The sequence below is a fragment of the Adiantum capillus-veneris genome, chromosome 13 (genome assembly GCF_014529385.1).
Source record: "Adiantum capillus-veneris isolate H3 chromosome 13, ASM1452938v2, whole genome shotgun sequence".
NCBI classification, from domain to species: domain Eukaryota; kingdom Viridiplantae; phylum Streptophyta; class Polypodiopsida; order Polypodiales; family Pteridaceae; genus Adiantum; species Adiantum capillus-veneris.
Window position 1 is genome coordinate 128,503,593 of NC_140943.1, and position 19,736 is coordinate 128,523,328.

The 19,736-nt window shown below is 45.6% G+C and overlaps 2 protein-coding genes and 1 pseudogene across 2 annotated transcripts in view; all 3 read right to left on the reverse strand.

The window, feature by feature from the left end:
* The window catches only part of LOC147444852 (uncharacterized), a 228,254-nt gene that overhangs the window by 11,115 nt on the left and 197,403 nt on the right, over positions 1-19,736 (reverse strand). Inside the window, exons 10-11 of the mRNA XM_086527379.1 lie at positions 13,476-13,593; positions 229-261 (exon numbers count right to left, since the gene is read on the reverse strand). Coding sequence (XP_086383505.1) covers positions 229-261; positions 13,476-13,593 — 151 coding nt within the window. The remainder of the gene's footprint in view (positions 1-228; positions 262-13,475; positions 13,594-19,736) is intronic.
* LOC147444853 (uncharacterized) lies at positions 1,700-3,479 on the reverse strand (annotated as a pseudogene).
* Positions 3,870-5,255, reverse strand: LOC147444854 (uncharacterized). The gene has a single exon (XM_086527949.1). It carries the CDS (start codon positions 5,106-5,108, stop codon positions 3,909-3,911), a length of 1,200 nt encoding a protein of 399 aa, XP_086384075.1. The 5' UTR covers positions 5,109-5,255; the 3' UTR covers positions 3,870-3,908.

A 19,736-nucleotide genomic window follows, 5' to 3' on the forward strand; every position in this document is an offset into this window, starting at 1 on the left:
TGGTTGTGCTTGAATTGTGTTCTTAAGCTTAATAGTTTAAGCATGGCTAGTCAATTGTGCTCGATGCAAGCATAGCATGAATGTGGTATGTGTGACTGGGTGTTTGTGTTTTTTTATAAAAAACAAGTGAAGTAACCTTGTTTTAATTTAATTATACCATCCTACTATGATAATTTAAACTTTAGATGTAATGAAGTTATTAAATAATATCTTGAGCTGGCAAAATACCTTGGAGATTTCAACTCCCACATCACACTCCATCTACACACATGCAACAACACAATATGCATTATCCTCATAAATTTAAGTTTAGCTGAAAAATATTAGATGAGCTCTAAGGGCCATTTAATGAAAAAAAGTTCTATTGAAAGAAAATATTCAACAAAATTCCTTAGACACATCTTCTTTATATAAATAGTAGCCTAAGAAACCTAAAGCATTCGCAATAGAAGCTAATATTTTGGAGTTTCATGAAAAAAAATATTCTCAATATAACAACATCGTTACTTGCAATCATTTTAGAATTGATTGGGAGCCTTAAATCTTTAGTCAAATGCCTTGTTTAGTGGGTTGTTTCTATGCAATATCACAAGGTTTTCAATGCATGTGAAGGACTTTCTTAATCCTAACGTTTTGTAGTTTCATCATTGTTAGCTGGCTGGACACCCATCACATTGACCACACTAACCTTATCTATTCTTTTGATAATATAAAACAATAAGAAGTAGTGAGGTATTCCAGTTCTCACTGAAAACTCCACAAATACTCTGTGTCATCTCTTCTTCTCCCTCTCACTCCGCACGCACTGCACACTCTACAAGTGGTATCAGAGCCGATGGTTGCGGTGCTACTCCTCTCTTAGCGTTTTCCTCTTCGCAGTGAGCTTCACATCGAGCTTCACATCGCCAACAGATCAAAGCCTGGAGCTTCCATGGCTATGAAGGCCTTGTGAGCTCGGCACATAGAGCTCACTTATCAAGGTGGCAAGGAACTGAATTCCACAAGCCACAAGAGGAGAGGGACTGAGCTTTTTGTGAGCTCAAAAAGAGAGAGAGAAGCATGTTGCTCAGTTTAGGACTAATTGACAACGGTCATTATTTTGCTCATAACTTGAGCTAGAAAACTCGGATCTAATTTTAAAAAAAAATCAAAAGGGATATCTCTTCAAGCTCTACGACTTTCTAGAAGAGCTCATCAACTCGTTTGGAGTGCAAGTATGTTTAATTGAAAACACAAAGGCTCTTTTCTCAAGATAGATTGTACATTTGAGTTGAGTAAGAGAGGAGAGAGAGTGTAGAGAGAGAAAGAGATAGCTTCATCTCAACTTCAACATTAAAGACCTCAAGACATACACTTCTCTTTTCAGCATCGGCATAACAGGTGAGAGAGAGAGAGAGAGAGAGAGAGAGAGAGAGAGAGAGAGAGAGAGAGAAAGAAAGAAAGCTTTATTAACATCTTCGAAAGGCCGAACTCGACCTATGAGACAATATCATATACATGTGTTGATGCTCTAGGCATCGGAAAATAAAAAAAAGGGTACAAACTGAAATGAGCCTATACTATGCAAAAGGGTGTGGTAGGGTGGTGCATGTGGTGTACAATGTACAGTGTGGGTCCTCGTGTCGAGGTGTGCTCACGCATCATCAGGCTCAACTAGGGGCTGAAAGGTGATACCACCATGAGATGATAGGGAGGGTATCTAAAAACAAGCAACATATGTAGGGTAGAGAATGTGGTACATCGGTGGTGGCCTGCTCAGGTATCTCTGGAATGCTGGATCTCCTGGTGCTGGTACATGACTCTGCTCTAGATACTGATGGTGTAAGGTTAGTATCCTCGAGATCTCCCTCTGGTGACACCCATGTGTCCTGTATCCTGGGAGCCTCGGTCTCCGACGTGCCCTCTGAGACTCTGCCTGCAGAAGGGTAAGCCCTCTACTCTGTGTAGGTAGTGTGGGGGGGTCTGGCCCTGCTCGTCGGAAAAACTGTGTGATGGTAGTCTGTGTCCTGCTATCCTGACTCTGGCGTGGCTGTAACAACTGCTCTCGAACCTCTAAAGCCGCAACCAGGAACTGGCCAAACCTCCTCTGCTCTTGGCCTATCATATGCTGCTGTAATGAGTCTCCAATGCCATATCTCTCTCTCAGCTCTGTATATGCTGGGCATCTCATGACAAAATGCTCCTCACTCTCCACCTCCGTCTGGCAAATCCGGCATGTACGCTCCTCTCGTGGTATGCCTCTGGCTCTGCCACTCTCAATCTCTAGCTGATGTGATGACACTCGTAACTGGCCAATGTTGACCCGAAGTCGGTGTGGCATGTACTCTTGCATGTATAATGGAATCTCAATGAATCCCTGCTCTGAGAACCTCAGAAAATGCTCACAGTAATATAGCATTTTAGGAGGTAGGGTGTCTGTGGGCCTGCGCCATGTCCTCTAAATATATGTATGCCATATCTCCTGTCTGATGACCCTATTCCGCTCAGAGCGTGAGAGGGTATAGGTCGGGGCCTGGGTGTCATACTGGAGTGGTGGTAGTCTATCGATATCAAAACCGTGCTGAGCTAGCCAATCTCTTGTCTGGGCATACCATGAGCTAGTGTCCCCTGCCTGTGCCATCTCTCTAGATGCAATGAAGGCTCTATGAGAGATCCTATCTGGATCCATATCTTTGAATCTGCGAAGAAGGCAAACAGTCTGAAAGAGTGCCTCTACCAACATCGGTGGTGCAGCCAGCTCAGCTCTAATAATGTCGTGTGGAACTGATGGCTTGCTGCGAATCATCCTGGAGATCATAATAATCTGTGGCCTCTCTATCTGTGTCCACACTGAGTCTGCCAGTCCCGGTCCCCAAATGGCCGAGGCATACATGAGTGCAGGTGTGACCAGTGTGTCAAAGAGCCACCCCTTCGTCCGGGGCTCCTGGAAGTGGGCCTGGTGGCACTGTCTCTCCATCAGAGCTAGTGATGCGTATCCTCTGGTAAGTCTATCTCTGGCTGCCTGTGTCATGGAGAAGGTCCCTGATGCTGCGGTGAATGTAACCCCCATATATACATATGAGCCTGTCACCTCTATATCCCCTCCAGCTACTGTAAATCTACTCTGTCGGCGAATCTGAGCCGATGTATGAAATATGAGAACCTTGGTCTTGCCAAGGTTCACCGTGAGTCCTCTCTGTGAGCAGAAATCATCCAGGGCCTGCAAATGTAGTTGTAGTCCCTCTGCCGTCTTTGACATCAGGACAATATCATCTGCATATAAGAGTATGTGTACAGTAGTCCCTGCAATATCCACACCCTCTCCACCCCTGTGCAAGATGAAGTCTACAATCTCGTCAATGTATAGACCAAAGAGTGTAGGTGATAGGGGGCAACCTTGTTTCACACCAATGGTGCTCACAAGGGTGTCAGATAACCACACCCGGGCATCTCACTCTGCCAGATACATGCTCATACAATGCATAGATCCCCCATGCCATCTCCTCTCCAATCCCAAGCGCAGCCAGACATCGAAAAAGTCTCTCTAGGTACTGTGTCAAATGCTTTGCGGAAGTCAACGAAGCAGCAATATAATCTCCTCTTCCTCACCCGTGTCTGGTCGATCAGACAACGAAGGGTGAAGATATGATCAATAGTAGAGAAAGCTCTGCCTGTCCTGGTGTCCTCATGCCCTCTCCCTCTGCTAGAGAACTGAGCGCCTCCTCTAAAACCGCGCCATATAGTTTGGCCAGTATAGGACCAATCATGATAGTGCGATATGTGCTAGGATCCATGGCATCCCTAGATTTGTGGATAGGCACGATGGTGTGCGCTGTCCACGACTCTGGGAATCCCTCTGAAAGTGCGCGGTTGAAGAGGTGGGCAATGAGTGGTGCCAATGCATCACAGCCATATATAAGATGCTCTGCCTATAGGCCTGCCTGATCTCTAGCCCTCCCATGCTGTAGGTGGGATATAGCTTTCTTCACCATGTGGGTGGTGAAGAAAGTAGATGATGTGGGTCGGGTAGCCGATGGCGTAGGTATGGGTGGCTGTCCTGGGATCTCGTATAAGCTCTCGGCATATCTGTGCCATGTCGCTGGGTCCTGAATAGGAGTGGGTGGCCTGGGAGGTCTGATCCGACGCCATGCCTCAGCACTATTCTTGCTCATGAGTAAATGATAGATGTCCCAATACTGGTGCTCCTCCCACTCCTGTCTTTTACGACGGGTAAGTGTCTGCATCTTGCGCTGAGCCTGGCGATGTGTAATCTTCCCTCTGATCTCCAGTATATGTAGGTGTCTGTGTAGATCTCGACATTCGTCGTCGTACCACCTGTTTTGTGGCATAGTGCCAGTGCGTGGAGGGTGTGTGTGTATGCGATGTGGGAAACTTTGAGTGGCTGACTTGTGTAAGATGGATGTAATGTGTGTGGTGAGTGTGTCCAGAGGTGCTGTGGGGTCTAAGTGTATAAGGTGCTCATGCAGGTGATGTATATAAACAGGAGTGAGCTCATGAGTGAAAGAAATGGTAGTGTAAGTGTGAGGGGGGGAGGCGGGGGGGTCAGCAAGCTGTGTAGCAAAAAGGGAGAATGTGAGATAAGTATGATCCGCCCCTATCGGTGTGCGTGCAACGCTGAAGGAGTGTATAAGCTCTGCTGTCTGGGTAGAGCCCAACAAATAGTCTACTGTGCTCTCTCCGCCACTGTGTGGGAAGCAAGTGAATCCCCCAGAATCTGGCCACCTCGCAATCCCGTTATAAATAACGAGATGGTGCCTGCTGCCAAGCTCAAGAAGGTGTCTGCCATATCCAGTGTTGTCCTGTCCCCCATCTGCAGACACTCTACTCACCCCCATGTCCTCTGCATCAAGTGCCCTCATGATCTCCGGCTGCTCCATATCATAGATCTCACACTGTCGGCTCTGTGTCCTCCCGTTGAAGTCCCCCATGAGGAGGACTTCCCCGAGTGATGTGTAGTGAGAAATGTCCTCCGACAGTCGAGAGTAGGGGTCCTGGATAGCATATCGTGATCCATGTGGTGAAAAGTAGCATATGGCAATGTATAGCCCTCTCTCGTGGGTGAGCTCTAGCCGTACCCACATATAGCATGCCTCCTCGTCTCTACTCATCACCTGTATCCGGTTGTGTAAGCTCTGTTTGAATAGTATGGCCACCCCTCCTGATCCCCGAGCTGTACTCTGTCTGGCGATCCTCTGGCATCGACACCATTTCCCACGGATGGCTACATCATTAACATGCTCTTGTGAGGTGCCTCTTTTATAAAGGGGTGACACCCGGCATTGGCATCAGCATCGGCATCGACTTTAGCGACATTGACTACAACTTTTCACACGCTCTCTGGCATTGTAGAGAGCGAGAGAGAGAGAGACAGTTTGTCGGCAGTGGAAGACATGTTATATTGTCGTTAGCAACAGCTTTATGTGTTCCTGGTAGCAGATTTGGATTACCATATGAGTTCTTGGCATTGATGTATGTTCTTTGTGGTTTCAGAGACTAATTATCTTTGATTGCTTATGCATAGCCGTTGATGGCTTCTCAGAGACAACTCTAAGATACAATTTTACATGCACAGGGATAGTCACACGTTCTCTTGACACAACAGATCTGCGAGCATCTTTGGTAGTGACAATCATTACAGTTTCAGTGGGAGTTTGGATGCATATGGTTTAGGTGTGACTAGCACTTGAGATTGCTTGTGCTCTTTTGAGAGCATTTTACTCCCCGCAGGGAGCTCACTTGAGTCCAGATTTTACTTCTTTGTTAGTTGTGCATGTTTGAGCACGTGTCCTGTGGTTTTATAGTGATTGTTTCACGTTTTGGATGTACGTTGTGTTGCGGATACTGCCATTGTACCTCGTTATGGAGCTGATTTTGGCTTGTTTTGGTAGTCCTGACTCTTTCTGAGACTTGTTCTGGAAGAGCCCTTTCTAAGATCGTGGTTAGTCGTGCCTGCTCATCACCTCCGCATAGAACAGAAAGAGGAAGGGGGCAAGAGGACAGCCCTGTCTGACCAAACGTGTGAGCATGAAGCGATCACCTCTACCTCCTGGCAAAAGCACCTGACTGTGAGCCTGTCTGTACAAAGCTGACACCCCTCTGATCCAAGCATCTGAGAAGCCCATCCTACGTAGAGTGCCCTCTAGAAAGTCCCAATCAACTCTGTCGTATGCCTTCTCAAAATCGAGAAGAAGAATCACTAGGTCCTCACCACGGAGCCGTGCTAGGGGCATAAGCCTCCCAAAAAGTAAAGATGTTGTCAAGGATACTGCGTTCCTTGACAAAACCTGTCTGAGTCCCATGTATAAGGCTCTCTAGAAGTGGCTGAATCCTCAAGCTCAGAGCCTTGGCAAGAATTTTGTAGGCTGAGTTGAGGATGGTGATGGGGTGCCATTGTCGAATCTCATCCAAGGAGCCATCCTCCTTGGGAATGAGGTAAATCAGGCCCTCACTCATGCTGTCAGACATCACTCCTGTGTGCAAAATGTAATGAAAAGCACAACAGAGATCTAGGCCGAGCAGGTCCTAGTACTCCAAGAAAAAACTCGGAGTCAGCCCATCCTCACCTGGACAGCTACCACGGGGGAGGGCCCTAAGAGCCATGTGCAACTCCTCAAGCTGAAGTGGCATCTCAAGCCTCTGACGCATCTCCTCAGTCACAAGACAAGGCATTTGTGCCCAAACCTGCTCCCTGCATGCATCCTGACGCTCTGACTGGGGCTCTGCAGACAGTAGCTCATGGTAAAAGTCAGTAGCAACTGCACGCATATCCTCGGGCTCAGAAGCAACTGACCCGTCGGGCCTCCGCAGCTGACTGACCTTGGCATGCGAATGCCGAGGTCCCACTGCCTCAAAGAAAGCACCAGTCACTCTGTCTCCCACCTGGGTCCACTGAGATGCCTGTCGGTGGAAAGCAAACTTATGTCGCCTCTCCTCTGTGCTAACAAGCTCTTGTCGAGCCTGTTGTAGCTGCTTCTTCAGCCAGGGACTGTTTGGATGTTGCTCCTGTATCCTCTATAACGAAGCAATGCCCCGTCTGAGACGCTGCTCCTCCTATCTCGCTGCAGCCCGGCGAGCCAAAGACTCATGGAGAAAGAAACGGCTAATCTGAGCTAATCCTGAGGCCACACTGTTAGCAGAAGAGTCCTGCCTGTCCAAGCTCTCTGTCCATAGAGCCTCTACTAGCTCTCTGAGTGCAGAGTCCAACAAGACCCTCTCTGGGATGCGAAGCATTGTGCTCCCACTCCTCTGCCTGTCTGCCACTGTGAGGATCACTGGTGCATGGTCCGAGAAGGAAGTCCCTGCCAAAATGCCAACTGTCCCTCCCAAGTCACTGAAGTGGTCACTAGTGTAGAAGCGATCATCCACGATAGATTCACTCCTCCCACTCTGCGGTCCAAGCGAGAAAAGGCAAGGCTGTTTGGGGGCCTCACAAAACCAGAGTGCTGCCAAACATCCGAGACCCTCAGAGTCATACAAAACCTCTCCCAAGCTGCCAACTCAACTCCATACACAGTAGCATTGCTACCACCAATCCTGTCAGAAGGGTCCTCCAACATGTTGAAGTCCCCTCCTATGCACCAGTGTTCTGCCTGCGGCAAAGACTCAACTATCTGTGACCAAAACTCTGCTCGAGCACTCGCCACATTGGACGCATAGATATTCAGGAAGCCCACAAGGCAACCCTGAACCTGCATAGTAATCTATTGAGCCCTGCCTGACACAATAAGCCCTTTGTCCACAATGGCCTGCTGCAAAGAGTCCGCAATAGTCATACATACTCCACTCTGGATGCCTCCAGGTCCAAAAGCAGCTGACCAAAAAGTATCATATCGTCCACGCAAGAGCTGACCACAACGTCTAATGCAGCTCTCACACAGATGGTGCTCCTGAAGCATAAGGAGATCAATCTCTCCTCCCACAAGGCAGCGCTGAAGCTCCTGGCGCAATCGGCCCCGCTGACGCTGAAACTGGGACCCACCTAGTCCCTGCACGTTCCATGAGACGATTCTCATGGGGAGCGAGAGAGAACAGATGCTGCCGCAGCAGCTAGGCGGGCTATCTTCGAGGCTGGCTTGGATGGGGAGTAATCTGCATCTGAACGTCCTCTAGATAGGCGTGACTGCAACGAGTGTCGGGCCCAAGCCCAAGTAGTGCGAGCTGTACGTAAAGCAACCTCCTCTGTCCAGGAGTCCTCATGAATGTATACATAGCATGGCAAGCACTGTGTATCGGCAAAAAAGTAAACCACAATGTGTCTACATCCTGCTGTATCTGGGGGTGTCACCGCAAACTTTGCCAATGGCCACAAAGTCCGAAGCATATCTGTAACTCCTAGTTCTCCCATGTGGTGAGAGAACTCTAGGACCTGTGTGTGTAGCCATCCCAACACTGAGTCGAGAGTCCACTCAGTCTGATCCCTGCCGCAAAGGGGAAAGGAGAAGCCAACTGCTGAGTCCAAGGCTTCTGTCCCCCTAGCTGCAAGAAACAGAACATGGACCCTGAAGCAAGCTGCCTCATGGTCTGCTGAGGGTCGCCGAGAAAACAAGTAAAGTCGTAGTCGAAGAAGTCCCATCAGTGTCGGATGTCAATGCTCATCAGACCACGAGGGATAGCTGCAAGGGGAGATGTCTGTACCTGTAGAGAGGGCCGCAAGAAAGGCTGTCCCTCTCTCGCCAAGCGACTCGTGGCAAAGGCGCTGCCAAGAGATCTCCTAGCAGCCGGAGAAGGCCCTGTCCCCTTGGTCGACTGTGGAACTGAAGCGGAAGGGGGGGGAGAAAGGAGCAGGGGGAAGAGGTGGAGAAGAGGGGCGGGGGGAGCGGCAGAGGGAGAGGGACGGGGAAGAGGCGGCGGGAGCAGGCGGCGGGGGGGAGGATGATGAGGAGGGGGGGAACTCTTGGAGGAGGGGGGGGGGGCTGCACTCTGGCTGGGTGCAGGCTCAACAGCGCTCGTGGGCAGACAATGCGCAGGTAGGGGGCAGTGCGCAACAGGGTGAAGGCGAAGGGGGGCTATGGTGAGGGGAAGCAGGAGCAAACGGGGGGGAGGAGGAGCGCGCGAGAGCAGCAGCGAGCGACCAGTAGTTCCTTATATTTTCATATCTCTTTTTTTCATTTTATATTTATATATAGCTGACACTATTCTAGATTCCACAGTCTTTTTCATCATATCCATATATTATATTTATGCATAATTCACAACCATGCATATTTTCAAACCCCTAAGAATCAATTACATCATGCTCTCATACAAGGAGGGGCTAACTTTTGGAGCCATATGCAAATTCAACAAAAGGGGAGCTACTGAAGACTTTTTTGTGAAGAAAAATAGGTATTTTGGTGGGATTTTTTATATCCATCTCCACTCCGAATTTGAAGTGGTGGTCAGAAGAGAAAATGTGGACCAAGAGCTGAATAATCACCTCAAAAATTTTGATAATTTTTGGAGCAACCGCGGGTGAGATAGGATTTTTTTATTAGACCCAAGTCTACCCACTTTTCTCACAAAGTAATCCATAGTCTTCTCTCACCTCTTTTCCTACTTCCACACACACACACTCATTTTTCTCCATCCCTCACTCAAACCTGCAACTTTCACGTATTCTTTCTTCTTTTTCACCATTTCCATCTCTCTCTTACTCCATAGCTCAAAATTATAATCTCTACACACATATAACTCAATTTCTCTCTCTAGAATCAAACTCATATTACCATAACCTCTTCATGCTTTCACCAAAAGAGAAAAAATCAGTAAATAACCAAGCTCAAGCTTTGCAAAAGAAGGAGTTTGATCATGGAAAATTCAACTTTTCTATGGTCACAAAAACTACACCGATAGAGTTCTACAACCGCTTTATTCACTGGGAAAAAAAGGTGGAAAATTCTCTTTCCATCTTGTGGTTTTCATCAAATCATGTATATTCTCATCCTTATCTTACTCTTTATCATTGTATAAATCATGTAATGCACCTTGAGTACATATGCCATTGTGATTTTAACCCATACCACTAACTACAAACTACTAACACTAACCACTAACATACTAACACAAAATAGCTATTGACCTAACCATAAAAGACACCTCACCTCAAGCTCACATGTGCATAGTAACTCTCTCTTTCTCTCTTTCTCTCTCTCCTTTCTTAAAACTCTACTTTCACGTTATCTACCATCAATAATGCTCTCTTTTGAGCCCACATCTATGACTCAAACAAACAAAGAAGGCCCACAATGTTTTGATATTCAGAAAAAATCATAATCCTGGTTTGTTAGCTTGTAAATTAGGATTTTCAATAATCTTAATGAGAGGCCTCCAACCTATAAATAGACCCCTCTCCTTCTTGTAGATCACCTCCATATCTCACATAGCACCCCAACAATCTATGCATGAAGAGAGACTTAGGCGTAGCAACCACTTTGTGAGCTTTACTTTTGGTGTAAGAGAAGCTTTCAAGCTACACATTGCAAGTGAGAGAGTGCGAGTTCAAAATCTCAAAACCACTACTGTATATGTTCCTCCATCATCAATAAATTGAGGTTTGGTGCATCAAAGGCGTGGTTCGACGTTCAAATCTTCGTCCTTCCACTTATGCAATACGGTTTGGTGAATTCAAGGTGACTTGTGTATTTGAGGTTGCTATCATTTGATCTTGTGTGAGAAAGTGTTTTAGTGTGTTTTCATTGTTGCCAATTTTCTGTCCATTGTAAGAGGGTATTGTGGTGAGAGGTCTCCCACACCTTAAAACAGTGTGCGTGTGTTGGCAATGTTTAGCATTTACTAAGCATGAGTTAGTTTTGTACAAGCTCTACAATAGAATGATGCTATCCTAGGGGCACCATGGTTCAACCGCATGGCTCTCAACATGAAGTTCCCTGAAAGGAGAATCTACTTCACCTATAGGGGAAAGAACATGTATATAGATGCTAGTGAGTTTGGTCATACTATACCACTTGTAAATCCTCTTGCTTTTGATAAATCAATGAAGAGCTCCGTTTCTGTGTACATGATTTTTGTCAAAGAGTCCCTAAAAGGTTCTAATGTTTCCTCAAGTGTTCATCGATGATATCCCTATGGAATTACCTCCAAAACGAGGGAATGACGACCATCGAATTGAGCTTCTACAAGGAAGCTCACCGCCTAACAAGCCTCCTTATCGAGTTTCCCAAGCTCAACAAGAGGAGATCATGAGGCAAGTACAAGAATTGGTGGAATAAGGGATGGTGAGGCCTAGCTCCTCTCCCTTTTGTTCTCCAATCCTTTTAGTGCAAAAGAAAGATGATACATACCGTATATGTGTGGACTATCGAGCCCTAAACCATATCACTATCAAAAACAGATTTTCCGTGTCTCGGATAGAAGATCTGTTTGACAAGCTACAAGGCTCTACCTACTTCGGTAGGATTGACCTTAAAAGTGGCTATCATCAAATAAGGATAGTGGATGAAGATATCCTAAAGACCGCGTTTCGCACAACGTTTGGTCTTTATGAATATCTAGTTATGCCTTTTGGCTTGACTAGTGCACCAGCCACGTTCAATTGTCTAATGGAGAAAATCTTTAGATCCTATCGCAAATTCATTGGAGTGTTCCTTGATGATATCATCATTTACTCCAAGTCCTTGGAGGAACACAAGCAACATCTCAAAGTGATTTTTCAAGCATTGAGAGAGAACAAGCTTTTTCTCAATAAAAAGAAAAGCGAATTTTTCCTTCAAGAGATTCAATACTTAGGTCATATTATCTCTCAAGATGGTATCCGTATGGATCCATCAAAGTTGGAGGTAATAAAAGCATGGCTTAATCCAAGGAATCTACATGAGCTAAGAAGCTTTATTGGTATGTGTGCATACTATAGACGCTTCATAGCAAAATTTTCTCAAATAGTAGGACCATTACATGACTTAACACAAAGAAGAACGTTAAGTATTTATGGACTACTGAGGAGCAAAGTGCTTTTGATAATCTCAAAGAGAAGCTTATCTCCCAACCAATCCTCATGCTTTCGGATCTCTCAAAGCCATTTGAGGTCTAATGTGATGCTTGTGGTGATTGCCTTTGAGCAGTCTTGCTTCAAGAAGGGCATGGGCATGCCATAGCATATGAGAGCCACAGGATCAATACGGATGAGCGGATCTTAGACATTTATGAGAAAGAGCTTTTAGCTGTTCTACATGTCCTAGACACATGGAAGCACTATCTACTGGGGACTCCATTCATTTTACGAACAGACCATCAAAGTCTCAAGTACTTCATGACGCAAACTTTCCAACAAACAAATGAGGTGGGCGAATTTTCTTTTGCAATTTAATTTTCATATTGCTCACATTTCTGGTAAACACAATCAAGTGGCCGATGCACTTTCACGATGACCAAAAGTTAATGCAGTGTCCATAGCAACTCACAATATCTTCCATGATAGATGAGTATGCTACTGACCCTGACTTTAGAGACATAATGTCAGTCCTTGCTTTGGAGAAGAAAGAGGAACTATTCACCTTGCAGGATGGTTATCTTCTCCACGGCAATAGGCTATGTGTTATCCACTTCCTTCGTGAGAAAGTCATGTATGAATCCCACGCTCCTCCCTATGCGGGGCATAGAGGCATTCAACCTACTCTCCGAGGAGCAGAAATGTACTTCTATTGGCCTACCATGAAAGTGGACATACAAGAGTATGTTTCAAAATGTGTAGTATGCCAAAAGACCAAGTACGATAGAGGGAAGCAACCTGGATTACTCCAGCCATTGTCTATCCCAAATTCACCATGGGAGAGTATATCCATGGATTTCATCTTTGAATTACCCAAGTCTATCCATGGGAATACGGGAATATGGACAATAGTCGACAGGTTTAGCAAGCAAGCACACTTTATTCCTGTCAAAAAGAATATTAAGGCACACCAAATGGCAACTCTTTTCATATCTCATAATTTCAAACACCATGGTAATTCCAATCCTCAATGAGAGCTCCACCAATATTCTGTGTCTGCTCTTCTTCCTACTCTCACTCCGCACGCACCGCACACTCTACAATCATTCTAAAATCAAGTTACTATACATAAACTTTAGTGAAAGCAATTTTTGTGATTGCATTTCCTCCTATCTGTCTTATTCTGGCAAATTTGCAGCATATCTAAATTGTTTTCCATCAAGATTGTCCTCAAAGGAGTGTCCTTCGTTTTCTAATCACAATGTCTATCTTTATGTTTTACCCGGAGGGGTTCACTTTTCAAAAATACCTATAGCACGTATGTTCAAGAGGTATTTATAAAACTCCCCCCCCCCCCCCAACACACACTCTCTCTCTTCACCACGAATTAAAAGACCCCTCTTTCTTCATAAACTTGTAGTCTTTTTTTCAGTTTTCCATATTAAAACCCCTCTTGTACACGTGACTCTTTTTTTGTTCAACCAACATTGTGCACAAAACCGACCTTGGTGTATTTAACAAAGAATATGACTAGCAAAGAAAGTGATGTTACCAAAACTTTGAACGCCGATATCGAGGACCCAATGTTCAAAATTGTTGCAGATATTGAAGTGTCATAGTGAGTCTTTCCAGGTGGAATGACTTTTATGGAGGTGATTATTCCAAGGCTCCTTTTACAGAAACAACAAAGAAATTGTTGAGTTAGAGAGTTTTCCAATTTTGATGTTCATGTTTTTTTGAAGATAATTTTTGTATAGCTCCTGTTAGGAAATGAACAAAATCAAATGGAGAGTTAAATCACTTTCTATTTTAAAGGTGTAAGCCTGTTTAAAGATTACTAAATTCCGTTATGTGAGCCTTTGTGCTATACATTCAACACCAAAGCCCTAGCTTTGCTTACCAATTACATGAAGAATCTAACCATAAATGTCACTTTGGCACCTAGTTAAATATAGATGATATAGGGAGTCACTTCAGGATGGACTCAGGCAGACTTGAAAACTTGCCAACAATTGATATTTGAATAAAATTGTAAAAACTGCAAATTTAAACACCCATCTTATAAAAATCATATAGTCATAATCCATGCTCATAACTCGTATAAGCAATGCATTTTTATGTAACCACCCATAAGTAACCACTCAATCACCTTTGGTCACAGTGCTAGTACTTGAAAAACCTAGGCTTAATGTAATCCTACCTACAAATTATGAGATTTACCTTTAAATTTGAAGGTGAGAAAACCTACAAAATCGAGAGAAATTTAGTGTAAAAACCTTTTTGAGGTTTTCCAAGTTTTTAGAAAAAGGTTTTTCTCGAGCGGTGGACCGTCACACATGCCTACACACCATCAGCTTCCCTTACTCCCCAGATTTTTGCTCATTTTCTAATCCTTTTTATTCTCTACATGACTTTGATCAAGCTATTACCCAAGTGAGGATGGTCACTCTCCCTCCATGATTTATCCTTTTCTTTTAAGTGAAAAAATATTGAAACTAAAGCACAAGAGCTTTCTCCTTAGTGGTGACTTTCTTTGCTCTGAGAGCTTCATGACTGAAAAAATGTTTCTCTTCTCACTTACATTTGAGCCTCATGCAGGGTGCTTCAAATTATTTTGGTAATCAATCCTCTTCTTGAGTGAGCGAATGGTGTAATTGTTCGTATACCTGGTTTGCCCAGCCATTCTTCCTTGATTTTTGCACATAGTTTGTAAAACTCGGCAAAACTTCCCCTTGATGACCCTAATGTGTAATCCAACGCCATTTATCATTCCGTTTGTAGTATGTCTTATTTTCACCTTTTGTCCCTTCTTTACATTCACCAAATTGGATTTAGCCATTTCCACTTCCTCTCTTGTTGATCTTCTTTATGGTCGACTATCCAGAGCAGGATGACTCCGCTCAAACTGGTCGACAACCCAAACTGGTCAACTAATCCGAGTTGGAAGCCCAACCTGGCCGACTCATCTCTATAGGTTGACTATCCCAGCCGGTTGGTCTTCCTCTTACGAGTCCTATGAGCTTTGAAGTCCTATCAGAGAAGGCGACAACCCTTCTTACCAAGTAGAAACCCTCCACCCCTTCTACCACTGCCTCCCCAAGCCTCTATATCTTCACCACAACTCAAACTTGGGCTCCGCTTCACCTTCACCACCCATATTATCTCACCCCCGGACTACTTTCAGTTGCCTATAGATTTCTCCTCAAATTCCCCCAGATCAAGCACAGTCAACAAGAATGGCTGAGGATATAACTAACATTCTGACCACAGTCAATATCAAGTTTTCAACCGTCAAGGTTCACGGTCGCAGGGCAGAGAATCTGAGCCAAACATTCACTTTCCATTAAATCTTGTAATCCATCACTTGAGCCGATAGATTTATGCAGGAGACCAGTCTTTGGCCCCCCTTCCCTAGACCTCGACGGTCGGGAAAGGTCATTTAGTGGCCTTTCCCTACTAAATGACTTTTCGCAAGTAAAAACTGCTCCTGCCATGGCTCCCATCTCCCTGCCTGTCGCCATGGGGTCACAGTTTTTAATGGGGTAGGTCATGACCTTTCCCTACACCTTCACAGAACTCTCAATGGAGGATGCGGATGATCATGTGAGGTCTGTATCCTCATGCAAAAGTACTACTTAGTGCTATTTCCATCCACATTGGATAGCCTTGCGGAGAAGTGGTACAGCTACTTTGCGGACAGGGACACTTTAAAGATGGCTTTTTAGGTCAGAAGACTATCAAGGAATAGATTTTAATGAGCTAGACAACCATGAACCGCAAATGGGTGAGACCTTTGGAGAGCGGACAACAAGGATTTGTAGCTAGGCTACAATGTCACTTTACACGGAAAGACAAGACAGTTATAGTTGGTCATAGGTTCACACTTGGTAAACTTGACACGTGGTAGGAGTGGTGGTTTAGAGGACACCGTGGCCAGTTCTTCTCTGCCACAATTTGGGGATAGGGGCAGCTGGACGGTCAGAGATATTTGATGTTATCTGTTGGTTGCTCTTTTAGGGTTGTAAATATTCTCACATTTGCTTTAGTCTGATATACGATTCTAGATGGTTTAAGAGTCCGGAGTCTAGCGTCGAGTCGAGTCTACGTCACACACAACACCCTCCCTGCACATCTTGAGCCTTGACATCCCCATTGTACCCGTGAGTTCTGGGCTTGGAGTAGAGAGTGTGCTTCCATGCCAGAGTCTTACTGGTTCGTCTGAGTTAGTCGAGTCCCATGCTGTTCAGGTTCTACTGTTGAATTTGCTGTACTTGTTTTTTCTAAATTGTTCATCGTCTACAGTCTTTTCATTCTGTTGGAGTGAGATTTCATGCACATTGCACTGAGGAGCACCCACAATAGAGAGAACGAAACATTATTCCCGCTACAAGTGCTCTCATTTTTGGCACACCCGGTGGGACCCGAACTGAAGTTTCACTCCGTTGTGCCTACAGGTCGAGGAGCTAGCTTGTTTAAGCTCCCGCCTGTGTTGATCTGCTAGTTTGGACTAGAATAGCCCAGCTGGTCTAGTCACTCGTCTTGGTGCTAGTCTCTTGTCCAAGTCACTCACACTGGTCTACTGGAGTCTGGACCAGCTAAATAACAGTCTTATTGCCAAAGCTTGGGTGGTTTCTGATCACTGCATGACACATACTAGGCAGTTCAAAGATCGACAAAGTCCATTACTGAGTCCTCTGAAGTACTACCATTGAAAGCGCCAACCCTTTGTTCCGAGTAGAAGTCCACCAACCCCGTTACCCCTACCTTCCCACGTGGCTACCTCCACTCCCTCAAACAGTTCTTCACCTCCCACGTTCTTTGCTAGTACAGTTCTCACCCCCTGTGCTACAGCAAGCTCTTGAACAAGCTCCTGTATAGGCAACCATGGCGGAGCTCAGCGTCTTGGCTAAGGTGAATATAAAGTTTCTGACCTTCAGAGAACTCTCCACAGAGGATGCAGACGACCATGCTAGGAGATTTGTCTCCCTCTGCAGGGGTCGTGGGCTCAACAGAGAAGAATGCATATTGTGGGAATGCCAACTGCCTTGGCAGCTACAGAGGGTGCTCTGCGAGGTGTCTCCAGTACGGTCCCAATCTTTGAGCCTATCCTGGACAGGAGCGGAAGGTACTCCCTCCTCAAGCCGGGGAGTAGATTGAGATGCGAAGGTCTGCCTCCTCGACAAGAACGTCGGTAGCTGGGTCGAAACCATGGCGCCACTGTAAAAAATGAGCTCGAACTGCTCGGATGGCCAAGGGGCTCATTGCAATGACCTTGGACGCCATCTCGGGGGTCTCAAACTCTATCTGGTAATAGCCACGTTCGAGAGGCTGAACGTTGAGGACCTTGCCCACCTCTACTAAAAGGCGGGCTTGGAGGAGATCACTCACCTCTCTTCTGCTAGATCGGGTGCCGATGATCTTGCAGATGATGGAGGTGGCTTGGAGGCGCTCCACCTCTACAGCTAGGCTCGCTTCCTTTGTTGGCGAGAGAGCAAGTCGGATGGTGGGCTCTACGGGGTCGGGCAAGGAGGTTTCTGGAGAGTCCCTCTGGGAGGGAGCATGAGCCTCCATCTGTGTCTACTGTTGTGGAAGTTGCGGATGAAGAGAACTAGACGACGACGGTTTTTGAGAAAGCTCCGATGGTTAAGTTCAAGCCATCAAAGCCGAGGCGTCAACAGAAACCCAAGCCATTGGGGAGGGGGGGGGGGTGGTGTGGGCTGTGTGAAGAAGAAAGGAGGGGGGGGATGTAGCTGTAGGCAGCAGCGGGCACGAGAGGGGGGAGGAGCACAACGCGAGGGATGGCAGCGCATGGGCAGGGGGCAGCGCTAAAGGGGCGGGTGAGCGATGGCGAGAGGGGAGGGCACAACACTAGCGAGCGCGTCAGTTTAATGATAACACTTCTTTGGCTGAGGCCTGGGATAAAGTTGTTAATTCCTACAAAGAAGTGATTACAGGGAAAGCCTATTCATCGCATGGTGCCCCTGTCTTGACCACTCCTAGTCCAGGTTATTGTTGTGCCATCTCATGTGTCCACTGCAGATGAGGATGTGTCAATGGGCACCAATGCTTGAGTCTCTTTTTTTTGTTTCCTTGTCCACTGTATATAGTGTATAGAATGCATAGTTCTTTGAATTGCATCTCATATAATGTGCGGGGATTATGCAACCACGACAAGTCGGCTCACTTGGCACTATGGACATACATGTAAGGCGGACATAGTTATTCTTCAAGGGCATAACCAACACGATTTTGCCGGACAAATTTCCTATTTTGTGGGTTATTGGATAGCTTATGTAGGATCGACTGGTTTTTCTGGAGTGCTTATGTTCGTTCGGCAATAGCTCTTCCGGACTCTGGTCTTCAATGACTCGGATGAGAGAGATGGTTCTTCAATGTATTGTTAATGGGTAAGTATTTAAATTGGGGGGATTATATGCATACACAACGTCTGTTAGACGAGCAAGGTTGTGAAGTGCCGTCTCCTCGTATTCTTGGCGTTCCAATGCATTTCTTTGTGGGGATTTTAATAGTGTTCCGAATATCGTAGACAATACGATTGGGCACTCTCACATGCTTCATGTAGAATGCCAATCATGGGATCATTTTATGCTGACTTATCATGGTTTGGATTTATGGTCTCTTTTGAATGCGGATGACCCCGGATTGACATTTCAACCTAATGTTTAATCTATATTGCGCTCGACCAGATCGCTGGTATCTTTTCAATATGCAATAGTATGATGACTTTGTATGTGACATGAGGATTGATTATAGCCTGTGCCTTTCAGATCATGCTCCCATTTGTTTGAAATTGCACTTTGGATCCTTTTCTGCTTATGGCTCCCTTCCCAAAAAGCGTCTTTTGCATGTCAATAATGCTTATCTAAAGCACGACCTTTTCCGCTTTATGATTGTGGATATCATCCTGCCTTTGAATTTACAGATGCATCTTGATGTGGACATAGCCTGGTTTCGCTTTGCGCGTTCAATGTGATGTCCAAGAATATGGCAGGTTTTATCTGTCACAATTGCGAGACCAAGTTCAACAGGCAAAATATACTTGTCAAAGGTTGATGCACTTAACCAACACTTCCTCTCTTACTGAGACTCAGTTGACTGAGTTGCTTTCTGCCCGCACTATGTTACGTCGTAATGATGAGAGGAAATTGGCCAAGTGGCAGATTCGTGCTCGCCATTAGGCTTTCAGTGATAAAGGCTGTGCTTCGAAATAGTTCTTCCAGCACTTGCATCATTCTTGGCAGTCACAATCTATCAAGAGAATTAAACTTCCATCTGAGGAGTGGACCTCTTCCTTACTAGAGCTGGCACAGGCTTTGCACTTGCATTTTGGCAAGCTCTTTGAGGCTCCCTTACCTCCCACACGAGAAGCTTGCCAGGCGCTTCAATTGTTCCTATCGAATGTAACTCCCATTCTTTCACTACAGCAGGTTCAAGGCTTGGAAGCCATTTTCACTAAGCCGGAATTGTATGCCAGCTTTCTTGACTTGGGTCATTGGAAAGCTCCCGGTTGGGATGTCTTACTGTGGAATTTTTCTTGTGGTTTTGAGATGGCCTAAAGGTTTCCTTGTTCACGATGAATACAGCTTGGGAACAGCAAACATTGCCCTCCTCTTGGAAAGAAGGCTTGCTTAAGTTGATACCCAAGCATGCGTAGTGTGAAGAGTTCTCTCATTGGAGGCCAATTACGCTCATGTCTGTGGTATAAAATTGATGGCTAAAATGCTTGTTAATCCCTCAAGGGTTTTCTATATGATGGCTTGCATCAATCTAAATATGGCTTCATTCCTCACCG